The following is a 13,715-nucleotide window of genomic DNA, read 5'->3' as shown; positions in this document are numbered from 1 at the left end:
GTGTTACTTACAGAGTCATGCTGAAGAAAGAAAACCTGAATCTGATTAAGCCTTTGTAGGTCCTTAGTAGGAAGGACAGAGGACTATGTTAATCTACACCAAAAGAGGTCAGTCAGCAGGCCAGGCAAGGTGGCTCATGCCTGTAATCCCAATACTTTGGGAGGCCATGGCAGAGGATCGCTCAAGCCCAGAAGTTCAAGGCTGCAGTGAGCTATGATTGCGCCACTGCATTCCAGCCTGTGTGAGAGAACAAGACTGTTTCTAAAATAATTCAATAATTTTACTAATTTTTTTTTATTTGAGATGGAGTCTCTGTCGCCAGGCTGGAGTACAGTGACTAATCTCGGCTCGCTGCAATCTCTGCCTCCCAGGTTCAAGCGATTCTCCTGCCTCAGCCTCCCTAGTAGCTGGAATTACAGGCATGCGCCACCACACACAGCTAATTTTTGGATTTTTAGTAGAGATGGGGTTTCACCATGTTGTCCAGGATGGTCTCAGTCTCTTGACCTTGTGATCCACATGCCTCGGCCTCCGAAGGTGTTGGGATTACAGGCGTGAGCCACCGTGCTCAGCCATTTATTTATTTTGATTTTTTTTGAGACGAGTTCTCGCTGTGTCACCCAGGCTAGAGTGCAGTGGTGTGATCTTAGCTCACTGCAGCCTCCACCTCCCAGGTTCAAGCGATTCTCCCACCTCAGCCTCCGTAGTAGCTGGGATTACAGGCAGATGCCACCACACACAGCTAATTTTTGTATTTTTAGTAGAGATGGGGTTTCACCATGTTGTCCAGGATGGTCTCAATCTCTTGTCCTCGTGATCCACATGCCTCGGCCTCCCAAAGTGCTGGGATTACAGGCGTGAGCCACTGTGCCCAGCCAAAATAATTTTTTATTTTTTATTTTTTTTTTGAGAGAGTCTTGCTCTGTGGCCCAGGCTGGAGAGTAGTAGTGTAATCTCTGCTCACTGCAACGTCTGCCTCCCGGGTTCAAGCGATTCTCCTGCCTCAGCCTCCAGATTAGCTGGGATGACAGGTGGGCACCACCACACCTGGCTAATGTTTGTTTTTTTTGTTGTTGTTGTTTGTTTTTTTTTTTTTTTTTTTTTTTTTTTTTGAGACCGAGTATCACTGTCACCCAGGCTGGAGTGCAGTGGCGTGATCTCGGCTCACTGGAAGCTCCCCCTCCCGGGTTCACGCCATTCCCCTGCCTCAGCCTCCCGAATAGCTGGGACTGCAGGAGCCCACCACCCCGCCCAGCTAATTTTTTTTTGTATTTTTAGTAGAGACAGGGTTTCACCGTATTAGCGAGGATGGTCTCGACCTCCTGACCTCATGATCCGCCCGCCTCGGACTCCCAAAGTGCTGGGATTACAGGTGTGAGCCACTGCGCCCGGCCTAATGCTTGTATTTTCAGTAGAGACGTGGTTTAGCCAAGTTGGCTAGGCTGGTCTGGAACTCCTTATCTCAAGTGATCCGCCCGCCTTGGTCTGCCAAAGTGTTGGATTACAGGCATTAGCCACTGTGCCCTGCCTAATTAATTTTTTTAAAAAGGCAATCAGCAAAATCCAGAATGTGGAAAAGTGTATAGTACAAAGCATCCTGGCTCTTCAGCAAATAAATTACAAGGGAAAAAAGAGAGGGTATCTGTAGATGAAGAGGCTTTAGAAAATTAAGTCAAAGCTAACGTTTAGAAATGTAGGTTTGGGTGTTAAAATTACAAAGAAACATAAGGGGTGGGTGTGTGGTGGATCATGCCTATAATCCCAGCTCTTAGGCCAGGGCGGGGCCAGGTACGGTGGCTCACGCCTATAATCCCAGCAGTAGGAGGCTGAGGTGGGTGGATCACCTGAGGTCGAGAGTTCAAGACCAACCTGGCCAACATGGTAAAACTCCGTCTCTACTAAAAATACAAAATTAGCCGGGCATGGTGGCAGGCACCTATAATCCCAGCTACTTGGGAGGCTGAGGCAGGAGAATCGCTTGAACCTGGGAGACGGAGGTTGTGGTGAGTCGAGATCATACCACTGTACTCTACCCTGGCAACAGAGCGAGACTCCGTCTCAAAAAAAAAAACAAACAAAATAGAGGCCTGGGCAGGAGGATTGCCTGGGCTCAGAAGTTTGAGATCAGCCTGGGCAATGTAGCACAATACCATCTCTACAGTGAATTTAAAAAATTAGCTGGTCATGGTGGCACACACCTGTAGTCCCGGTTGCTTGGCAGGCTGAGCTTGAGCCCAGGACTTTTTGGGGGAGGTGGGTGTTGTAATTGGGAGGGAATATAAGAGGGATTTCTGGGGTGTCTGGCAAGACTCAATTTCCTGACATAGGTGGAGATTTTATGGTTGTTCACCTTATAATAATTTATTAGGTTATACTTTATGGCCTTTATTTATTTTATATGGTAAACAAATATGAAAACAAGGACAAACATTTTCTTCCATTTTTTTTCCCCATAGGAGACTATAAATATTCAGGAAGAGATAGTTTGATTTTTTTGGTTGATGCCTCCAAGGCTATGTTTGAATCTCAGAGTGAAAATGAGTTGACACCTTTTGACATGAGCATCCAGGTAAGACTACCTTTTAATTTAAGACAAATTTCAAAACAGTATTGGCTGGGCATGGTGGCTCATGCCTATAATCTCAGGACATTGGGAGGCCGAGACGGGCAGATCACTTGAGCCTAGGAGTTTGAGACCAACCTGGTAACATGGAGAAACCCCGTCTCTACAAAAAATACACAAATCATCCAGGTGTGGTGGTGCACACCTGTAGTCCTAGCTACTCAGGAGGCTGAGGCGAGAGGATTGCTTGAGCCCAGGAGGTCAAACAGAAAAAAGAAGTAGGCTCCTCCTCCTGCAGAGATGGGAGTATAAAGGACGAAGGGAAGTTCTCACAGTTATAGTGTGGAAAAGAGTGAGTGATACTCTGGAGTTGACTACTGCCTGTGGTTGGGGAAGATGGCTACAATAAAAAGGCAACTTCAATTTTGAAACAGGCACAGGACTTGAAAAGACATTTCTCCAGCTGGGCGTGGTAGCTCATGTCTATAATCCCAGCACTTTGGGAGGCCGAGGCAGGCGGATCACGAGGTCAGGAGACCAGCTTGGCCAACATGGTGAAACCCCATCTCTGCTAACAATGCAAAAATAATTAGCCAGGTGTGGTGGTGCGCTTCTGTAGTCCCAGGTACTCGGGAGGCTGAGTCAGGAGAATCTATGAAACCCAGGACGCGGAGGTTACAGTGAGCCGAGATTGTGCCACTGCACTCCAGCTTGGGCAACAGAGTGAGACTCTGTCTCAAAAAAAAAAAAAAAAAGACAAGACATTTCTTCAAAGATACACAGATGTCCAACAAGCACAGGAAAAGATACTCAGCATGTTTAGTCATTAGAGAAAGGCAAATGAAAACCATAATGAGCTACCACTCACACCCACTATATAAACAAACTGAAATTTAAAAAACACCAGCAGAGGCCGGGCACGGTGGCTCACGCTTGTAATCCCAGCACTTTGGGAGGCCTAGGCGGGCGGATCACGAGGTCAGGAGATCGAGACCACGGTGAAACCCCGTCTCTACTAAAAATACAAAAAAATTAGCCGGGCGTGGTGGCAGGTGGCTGTAGTCCCAGCTACTCGGAGAGGCTGAGGCAGGAGAATGGCGTGAACCTGGGAGGCGGAGCTTGCAGTGAGCCGAGATTGCGCCACTGCACTCCAGCCTGGGCGACAGAGCGAGACTCCGTCTCAAAAAAAAAAAAAAAAAAACACCAGCAGAAAATAAGAAGTGTTGGCAAGGCCGTGGAGAAATTGGTGTGATTGACTGTACCTGACCTGTTTTTGTTTCTTTAAATTCAAGTTGTGTTTCATGTTACATAAAATTAACCATTTGAAAGTATACAATTCAATGACACTTAACACATTGACAACGTTATGCAGCCACCACTTCTATCTTACTCCAAAATATTTTGAATGGCTAAACAGTGGCATATAGATATACATTCTATGAAAAGGAATGAATAATTGATACATACTACAAAGTAGATGAACCTTGAAAGCATTATGCTAAGTGAAAGAAGCCAGATAAAAAAGTCAAATATTGTATGATTTCATTTACATGAAATATCCAGAATAGGTAAGTTCTTAATGCAGAGGGGTGGTTGGTTACCTGAGGCACAGGGAAGAGAGGAACGGGGAGCAACTGCTCAGTGGGTACGGGGTTTGCTTTTGGGGTGATGAAAAGTTTTTGGAACTAGAGTTGGTAGTTGCACAACATTGTGAATGTTTGTGTGTGTGTGTTTTATTTATTTATTTTTATTGTTATTTTTGAGATGGAGTCTCACTCTGTCACCCAGGCTGTAGTGCAGTGGTGTGATCTTGGCTCACTGCAAGCTCAGCCTTCCGGGTTCATGCCATTCTCCTACCTTAGCCTCCAGAGTAGCTGGGACTACAGGCACCTGCCACCATGCCTGGCTAACTTTTTGTGTTTTTAATAGAGACAGGGTTTCACCGTGTTAGCCAGGATGGTCTCGATCTCCTGAAGTGATCCGCCTGCCTCGGCCTCCCAAAGTGCTGGGATTACAGGTGTGAGCCACTGCGCCCAGCCTTGTGTGTGCATTTATGCTTTTTTTTTTTTTTTTTTTTTTTTGAGGTGGAGTCTCGCTCTGTCACCAGGCTGGAGTGCAGTGGCGCAATCTTGGCTCACTGCAACCTCTGACTCCCTGGTTCAAACGATTCTCCTGCCTCAGCCTCCTGAGTAGGTGAGATTATAGGCACGTGTCACTATGCCCAGTTAATTTTTGTATTTTTAGTAGAGATGGGGTTTCACCATGTTGGCCAGGATGGTCTTGGACCCCTGACCTCGTGATCTGCTCACCTCGGCCTTCCAAAGTGCTGGGATTGTAGGCATGAGCCACGGCATCCGGCCTTGCTTTTTTTTTTTGAGATGGTGTCTCACTATTGCTCAGGCTGGGTTGGAACTCCTGGGCTCAAGCAATCCACCCACCTCAGCCTCCTGAGTGGCTGGGGTTAAGGCATGTGCCACTATGTGTGGCACATTGTGAATGTATTAAATACCTCTTAATTGTTCTCTTAGAAATGATTCTTTTTTATCTAAATTTCAGCTTAATTAAAAAGATTACTGTTTCTTTTGTGTACTTCATAGAGAAGAATTTTCACAGATTTATTATATATCTCATGTCTCATAATTTTAGAATTTGGAACTGAACAGAAACTTTTCATGTTCTAATTTGTGTACAAATAGTTCTTGTAGGCAGGGCGTGGTGGCTCACGCCTATAATCCCAGCACTTTGGGAGGCTGAGGTGAGCGAATCATTTGAGGTCAGGAGTTCGAGACCAGCCTGGCCAACATGGTGAAATTCTGTCTCTACTCAAAATACAAAAATTAGCCGGGCATGGTAGTGCAGGCCTGTAGTCCCAGCTATTCAGGAGGCTGAGGCAGGAGAATTGCTTGAACTCGGGAGGTGGAGGTTGCAGTGAGCCAGATTGCGCCACTGCACTCCAGCCTGGGTGACAGAGAGAGACTCCATCTCAAGAAAAAAAGAAATAGTTCTTGTAGTTGGCACACCAGAATATCTTGCACCAAAAAAAAAAAGAATAAGCTGGGTGTAATGGTGTGCACTTGTAGTCCCAGCTACTCAGGAGGCCGAGGTGAGAGGATTGCTTGAGCCCAGGAGTTTGAGGCTGCACTGAGCTATGATTGTGCCAATGAACTCTAGCCTGGGCAACAGAGTAAGACCCTGTCTCTTAAAAGAAAAAAAAAAAAGGCCGGGCTCGGTGGCTCACGCCTGTAATCCCGGCACTTTGGGAGGCCGAGGTGGGCGGATCACGAGGTCAAGAGATCAAAACCATCCTGGCCAAAATGGTGAAACCTCGTCTCTACTAAAGATACAAAAATTAGCTGGGTGTGGTGGCACACGCCTCTAGTCCCAGCTACTCTAGAGGCTGAGGCAGGAGAACCACTTGCACCTGAGAGGCAGAGGTTGCAGTGAGCCAAGATGGCACTATTGCAGTCCAGCCTGGGCAACAGAGCCAGACTCCGTCTCAAAAAAAAAAGTGTATGTAAAATAAAATAATAGAACTATGAATAAAAACAATCGTTAATTTAAAGTGGTTCTCGAACAGAATTACTTGCAGGACATTAAAACACAGACTACAGAACCTTGCCGCAGAATCAGAGTTTCTGATTCTCTACGTCTAGAATGGGGACCAAGAATTTGCATTTCTATTAAGTTGTCAGGTGATGCTGATGTTACTGATTTGGAGACCATCACTTTGAAGAGCAGTGCTTTAACCTTTTTTAGACCGTGGACCTTTTTTTTTTTTTTAAGACGGAGTCTCGCTTTGTTGCCCGGGCTCTTGGCTCACTGCAAGCTCTGCCTCCTGGGTTCACACCATTCTCCTGCCTAAGCCTCCTGAGTAGCTGGGACTACAGGCGCTCACCACCACACCCGGCTAATTTTTTTTTGTTGTTTTTTAGTAGAGAAGGGATTTCACCATGTTAGCCAGGATGGTCTCGATCTCCTGACCTTGTGATCTGCCCGCCTCGGCCTCCCAAAGTGCTGGGATTACAGGCATGAGCCACTGCACCTGGCCGACTGTGGACCTCTTTGAGGATATGATGACAGCTACATACCTTCCCCTCAAAAAAGATAGTACTCACAATTCTACCTGTAATTTCAGAGAGTTAATGGAACGCTTGATGCCTAAAGACCTCAGAAGAAAATGTAGTGTTAGGTAGCAAGGAAATGAGACATTCATAGATGAGCACAATTTGATAACCGATAATAAGTATTCAGTATTTGATAAGCAATAGAAAACATTTTCTAAAATTCTGTTTTAGTTTTTGTTTTTAATTTTTAGAACCTGAAAGGAGCCCTTACCAGATTCCTTTAAAAGTTTGTAGACTCCTCAGAGTAGATTAAAATATTTATGGAAATGACTACTTGCCATGTGGATTGTTGTCAATGACTAGCTATAGTACACGTTCTGCATTTAAGGAGAGAATAGCTGTGGACGAAGGCCAGCTAGAGCTCAGGCAGGACATGGAGGGGATCACCATGTTTGGTTATTCCTCAGCTTTGCAGGTTCCAAAACTTAAAATTTTTTTTTTTTTTTTTTTTTTTTTTTGAGACGGAGTCTTGCTCTGTCGCCCAGGCTGGAGTGCAGTGGCGCAATCTCGGCTCACTGCAAGCTCCGCCTCCTGGGTTCACGCCATTCTCCTGCCTCAGCCTCTCCGAGTAGCTGGGACTACAGGTGCCCGCCACCACGCCCGGCTAATTTTTTGTATTTTTAGTAGAGACGGGGTTTCACCGTGGTCTCGATCTCCTGACCTCGTGATCCGCCCACCTCGGCCTCCCAAAGTGCTGGGATTACAAGCGTGAGCCACTGCGCTCGGCCCTTAAAATTTTTTTCTTTTTTTTTTCTTTTTTTTGGAGACAGGGTCTTGCTCTGTCACCTAGGCTGGAGTGCAGTGGCATGATCTCTGCCCACTGCAGCCTTGACCTCCTGTGCTCAGGTGATCCTCCTGCCTCAGCACCCCTGAGTAGCTGAGTAGTTGGGACTACAAGCATGTGCATGCCCAGCTAATTTTTTTGTTTTTTGTAGAGACATTGTTTTGCCATGTCGCCCAGGCTGGTTTTAAACTTCTGTAGCAATCCTCCTATGTTGGCCTCCCAAAGTGCTGGGATTACAGGCGTGAACCACTGTACCTGGCCCCAAGACTTAATTTTGTTAGTGCTCCAGAATAAAGTAGGCCCCTAGAACTGATGAACTTTTTTTTTTTTTTCGAGACGGAGTCTCGCTCTGTCGCCCAGGCTGGAGTGCAGTGGCGCAATCTCAGCCCACTGCAACCTCCACCTCTTGGGTTCAAGCGATTCTCCTGCCTCACCCTCCTGGGTAGCTAGGATTACAGGCATGTGCTACCACACCCAACTAATTTTTGTATTTTTAGTAGAGATGGGGTTTCACCATGTTGGTCAGAATGGTCTCAAACTCCTGACCTCGTCATCTGCTCGCCTTGGTCTCCCAAAGTGCTGGGATTATAGGCATGAGCCACCGCGCCCGGCTGAACTGACGAACTCTTACAAGACCTGATTTACCAGATGCTGACATTAGTTTATATAGAGGGGTAGACCTTTCCTATTACTGGAATACTGATGTCTTTAACTGGGTAGTTCAGCAGTTTTATTTCAAGGATGCTCTTACTGGTAGTTATTGACTTATTTTCAGGTCACATGTACTTAAGCATTGTAATTATTTTATATAGTCATCCCTTGTTATTGGAGGAAGTGGTTCCAGGACTCCCCGTGGATTCCAAAATCCGAGGATGCCCAAGTCCCTTAAATAAAATGGCATAGTATTTGCATATAACCTACACACATCCTCCCCTATACTTCAAGTCATCTCTAGGTTACTCATAGTACCTAATACGATGCCGCCTATGCATCACTTCATTCACATGGCTTCAACGTAGTACTTGGCACATGGCAAATTCAGGTTTTGCTTTTTGAAACTGGAATTTCTTTGTTTTTCCTGAATATTTGAGATTTGAGGTTGGTTGAATACATAGATGCAGAACCGCAGATATGGAGGGCCAACTGTGTATATAAACTCTGTTTCCTGATACCAGGGTACTTGAAAGATCACATGACCTGTCCAAATTCAGCCAGTTAAGTAAGTGACATCAGTAGGACTCAACTCCAGGTTTTCTGATTCCAAAGCTTTGCTTCGCCCCAACTCCTGTAGCACATTTTCCTCCCTCTGATACTTCTTTTTCTTTTTTCTTGAGATAAGGTCTCACTCTGTTGCCCAAGCTGGACTGTAGTGGTGCGATCTCTGCTCACTGCAGCCTTCACCTCCTGGAGTCAAGCGATCTTTCACCTCTACTTCCCAAGTAACTGGGACCCTGTGCTGCCATGCTGAGCTAATTTTTTTGTGTTTTTGTTGTTGTTGTTTTGTAGAGATGGAGTCTCACTATGTTGCCCAGGCTGGTCTCAGACTCCTGGGGTCAAGTGATTCTCCCACCTCGGCCTCCCAAAGTGCTGGGATTGCTACAGATGTGAGCCACTGTGCCTGGCCTGAATATACATGTTGTTAATTCTCTGATTTCTATGGCAGGGACTGCTTATACTTCTAATATATACTACTGCATTCTGGTTTTTGTTAAAATTTGATATTTATGCCCATTACTTTCACGGATTCATTACCCCTGAAGGTAGGGGTCATGCCTTATTTTAGTGCCATACACAAAATCAGCGAACGTATTTTGAGCAACTAATAGGTACTGAGCACTTATGGAGCTTCCATTTAGTGGTAAGTAAATATTAATTGAATTTTTATTTTTTTCAGTGTATCCAAAGTGTGTACATCAGTAAGATCATAAGCAGTGATCGCGATCTCTTGGCTGTGGTGTTCTATGGTACTGAGAAAGACAAAAATTCAGTGAATTTTAAAAATATTTACGTCTTACAGGAGCTGGATAATCCAGGTCAGTAATATTTTAAGATCAGCTTTTCCCTTATATATGAGAATATCAATACTCTGATCAAAGAGGACTGTGGAGAAGGAAGCAAGTTACATCTTGTCTAGGAGTATGCTTTCCTCCAAAGGGGACCTTGCTCGATGTGGACTTTGTTAAATGGGTTAAACAGCTCTGGGGTGAAAAAGGGTCCTTCTGTTAGTCTTGTGGTAAAGGCAGCCACTGACGTTCTTGTGATTTTTCCTTCCATTTGACTCCCTGCCTCTGATCAGGTGCAAAACGAATTCTAGAGCTTGACCAGTTTAAGGGGCAGCAGGGACAAAAACGTTTCCAAGACCTGATGGGCCACGGATCTGACTACTCACTCAGTGAAGTGCTGTGGGTCTGCGCCAACCTCTTTAGTGATGTCCAATTCAAGATGAGTCATAAGAGGATCATGCTGTTCACCAATGAAGACAACCCCCATGGCAATGACAGTGCCAAAGCCAGCCGGGCCAGGACCAAAGCCGGTGATCTCCGAGATACAGGTGGGCATATTTCCTCATTCTCTTAAATTGGCACTTAATTATTGTTTTTTTATTTTTTATTTTTTTTAGGAGTTCAGGAGTCTTGGCTCAGCCTCAGCCTCCCAAGTAGCTGGGACTATAAGCATGTGCCATTGCGCCCAGTGCAGTTTTATTGCTTTCTGTGTACCTGACTTCAGGCATGTGCTTTTTACCATTTAGAGCAAAATAAAAAAATAAAGTGAAGCCAGGAGAAGACGCCTGTGTAACATTAACACTGCAGATGGCCATGCCATTAGCTGTCTAAAGGACTCCATCAGAAAAAGATTGTCTCGATATTTTTTTTTTTTTTTGAGACAGAGTCTCACTCTGTCGCCCAGGCTGGAGTGCAGTGGCACAGTCTTGGCTCACTGCAACCTCCACCTTCCAGGTTCAAGTGATTCACCTGCCTCAGCCTCCCAGATAGCTGGAATTACAGGCATGAGCCACTGTGCCTAGCTAATTTTTGTATTTTTAGTAGAGATGGGGTTTCACCACGTTGACCAGGCTGGTCTTGAACTCTGGACCTCAGATGATCCACCACCTCGCCCTCCTAAAGTGCTGGGGATTACAGGTGTGAGCCACTGTGCCTGGCCAGTTGTCTTGACTTTAATATTACCACAAATGGTGACTATTTGAAAAGTTCTCTGAAGTCATTATAGCAGTTGATTTCCTTAAGTCCTTTCTTTCTAGATTTCCTTTCTCTAAGTCCTGAAAATGTTAATAGTCTAGTTTTCAGGGAGCTTCTTAAAAACATGTTTCAGTTTTAACTGGAAGAACTTCTCACTTGCTGAAAATTGTTTTTTCCTCCCTCACTCTTGTTTACCCTTGCAACAGGCATCTTCCTTGACTTGATGCACCTGAAGAAACCTGGGGGCTTTGACATATCCTTGTTCTACAGAGATATCATCAGCATAGCAGAGGATGAGGACCTCAGGGTTCACTTTGAGGAATCCAGCAAGCTAGAAGACCTGTTGCGGAAGGTTCGCGCCAAGGAGACCAGGAAGCGAGCACTCAGCAGGTGTGCACTCAGCCCGGGTCAGCTGCCTACACTGCCCTTAAATCAGAAGCAGGCTGGGTGCGGTGGCTAACACCTGTAATCCCAACACTTTGGGAGGCCAAGGCGGGTGGATTGCTTGAGCCTAGGAGTTGAGACCAGCTTGGGCAACATGGCAAGACCCTCTCTCTACCTTAAAAAAAAAAAGTCAGAAGCAATGCACTGCTACACATTGCTTAACAAACCAGAAGCAATACATTGCTTTGACCTGCCTGGCTACTTAACTCGACTATGCCACTGCCTCACTGTATTCCTCTAAAACACTTTATTTCAGGATAGCAGAAGCTATTTGCTGCTTTATCTTTGGCAAGAGCTGGCATGATATTTCTCTAAAATAACACAGCCCTCCATTTCGTGGGGGTAAACAGTTATGGTCTAAGAGTATCCTTAGCTGTACTCACTAGTACAGTCATGTGTTAATTAATGACGGGGATACCTTCTTAGAACTGCATCATTAGGTGATTTTGTCATTGTGCAAACACAGAGGGTACTTCACACACCCAGAGAGTACAGCCGACCACACACCTGGGCTATGTGGTTAGCCTGTTGCTCTTAGGCCACAAACCTGTACAGCATATTACCATACTGTTTACTGTAGGCAATGGTAAGTATTTGTGTGTCTAAATATATCTAAAGGTATATAAAAGGTACAATACAAATATGATATAGGCCAGACGCGGTGGCTCACGCCTTGTAATCCCACCACTTTGGGATGCCAAGCTGGGTGGATCACAAGGTCAAGAGATCGAGACCATCCTGGCCTACATGGTGAAACCTCATCTCTACTAAAAATACAAAAATTAGCTGGGCGTGGTGGCGCGCGCCTGTAGTCCCAGCTACTCAGGAGGCTGAGAATCGCTTGAACCCGGGAGTCAGAGGTGGCAGTGAGCCAAGATCGTGCCACTACACTCCAGCCTGGTGACAGTGAGACTCCGTCTCAAAAAAAAAAAAAACAAATGGTATAAAGATAAATGGTATACCTGCGTAGGGCACTTACCACAAATGGAACTTACAAGACTGGAAGTGGCTCTGAGTGAATAGTGAGTGAATGTGAAGGCCTAGGACATGACTGCATACTTTTATATAACTGGCAGCACAGTAGGTTTATTTACACAGCATCACTACGGATGCATGAGTGATGCCTTGTGCGACAAACTTAAGACAGCTATGATGTCAGTAGGTGACAGGAAATTTTGAGCTCCATTATCATCTTAAGAGACTATCATTGTGTGTGCACCCCAAACTGTTAGTGGCGCATGAGTGTGCATTGTTTGCCTCATTCTCTGTAAATTGGTGACAACAATACCTGCCTCATTAGGTTACTGTGAAGAGTTAGTGAAGAGCACTTAGAAAACAGAGCCTGTTAGGGAGCAAAAACTCATAAATGTTAGTTATTATCATTGTTGTTAAAATTGTGTCCTTCTGATTTCTTATAAACCTGAGACCAATAGGAACCAGATTGCTAGATTCTTTTTCCTTTTTTTTTTTTTTTTTATTTGAGACAAAGTCTCGCCCTGTTGCCCAGGCCGGAGTGCAGTACGATCACAGTTCACCTTAGCCTCGACCTCCTCCTGAGCTCCAGTGATCGTCCCACATCAGTGTTCTGAGTTAACTGGGACCACAGGCGTGCGCCACCATGCTCTCTTGATTATTTTTTTATTTTTATTTTTTTTTGTGAGATGGGGTCTCACTGCTTTGCACAGGCTGGTTGCAAACTCCTGGGCTCAAGAAATCCTCCCATTTAGGCCTCCCAATGTGCTGGGATTACAGGCGTGAGCTATCATGTGTCCATGTGTAGCCTAGATTCTCTTTTTTTTTTTTTTTTTTTTTTTGAGATGGAGTCTTGCTCTGTTGGCCAGGCTGGAGTGCAGTGGTGCGGTCTGGGCTCACTGCAGTCTCCGCCTCCCAGGTTCACGCCATTCTCCTTCCTCAGCCTCCTGAGTACCTGGGACTACAGGCACCTGCCACCACACCTGGCTAATTTTGTATTTTTAGTAGAGATGGTTTCACCGTGTTAACCAGGATGGTCTGGATCTCCTGACCTCGTGATCCGCCTGCCTCGGCCTCCCAAAGTGCTGGGATTACAGGCTTGAGCCTCTGCATCCGGCCTAGATTTCTGTTTTTTTAGAGAGCCTTGATATTAGAATCCTAAAGGTTCCTCAGTATTTCTTCCTAAAGACCTTCAGCTTTTTATTTATTAAGAGACAGAGTCTCACTCTTGCCCAGGCTGGAGTACAATGGCACCGCAGCCTACAACTCCTGGGCTCAGGCAGTCTTCCTGCAGTCTTCCTGTCTCAGCCTCCCAAGTAGCCTTTTTTTTTTTTTTCTTTGTTTTTGAGCGGAGTCTCGCTCTGTCGCCCAGGCTGGAGTGCAGTGGCTCCGCCTCCCGAGTTCATGCCATTCTTCTGCCTCAGCCTCCCAAGTAGCTGGGACTACAGGCACCCGCCACCACGCCCAGCTAATTTTTTTGTATTTTTAGTAGAGACGGGGTTTCACCGTGTTAGCCAGGATGGTCTCGATCTCCTGACCTCGTGATCTGCCCGCCTCAGCGTCCCAAAGTGCTGGGATTACAGGCGTGAGCCACCATTCCCAGCCCCAAGTAGCTTTTTTTGTAGACTTGG

The 13,715-nt window shown here is 45.6% G+C and overlaps 1 protein-coding gene across 7 annotated transcripts in view; it reads left to right on the top strand.

Moving 5' to 3' along the window:
• The window catches only part of XRCC6 (X-ray repair cross complementing 6), a 44,289-nt gene that overhangs the window by 5,043 nt on the left and 25,531 nt on the right, over positions 1-13,715 (top strand). For 5 of the 7 annotated variants that reach the window (XM_055253058.2, XM_063622948.1, XM_055253059.2 and 2 more), the window contains exons 3-6: positions 2,457-2,569; positions 9,366-9,504; positions 9,768-10,022; positions 10,875-11,058. In XM_055253058.2, the coding sequence (XP_055109033.1) occupies positions 2,457-2,569; positions 9,366-9,504; positions 9,768-10,022; positions 10,875-11,058 (691 nt within the window). The remainder of the gene's footprint in view (positions 1-2,456; positions 2,570-9,365; positions 9,505-9,767; positions 10,023-10,874; positions 11,059-13,715) is intronic. The other 2 variants (XM_055253062.2, XM_063622949.1) reach the window with 1 other exon arrangement.

Source organism: Symphalangus syndactylus, chromosome 18 (genome assembly GCF_028878055.3).
Source record: "Symphalangus syndactylus isolate Jambi chromosome 18, NHGRI_mSymSyn1-v2.1_pri, whole genome shotgun sequence".
Lineage (NCBI taxonomy): Eukaryota > Metazoa > Chordata > Mammalia > Primates > Hylobatidae > Symphalangus > Symphalangus syndactylus.
Note: the sequence above shows the minus strand (reverse complement) of the source record. Positions and strands in the feature narration are given on the sequence as shown.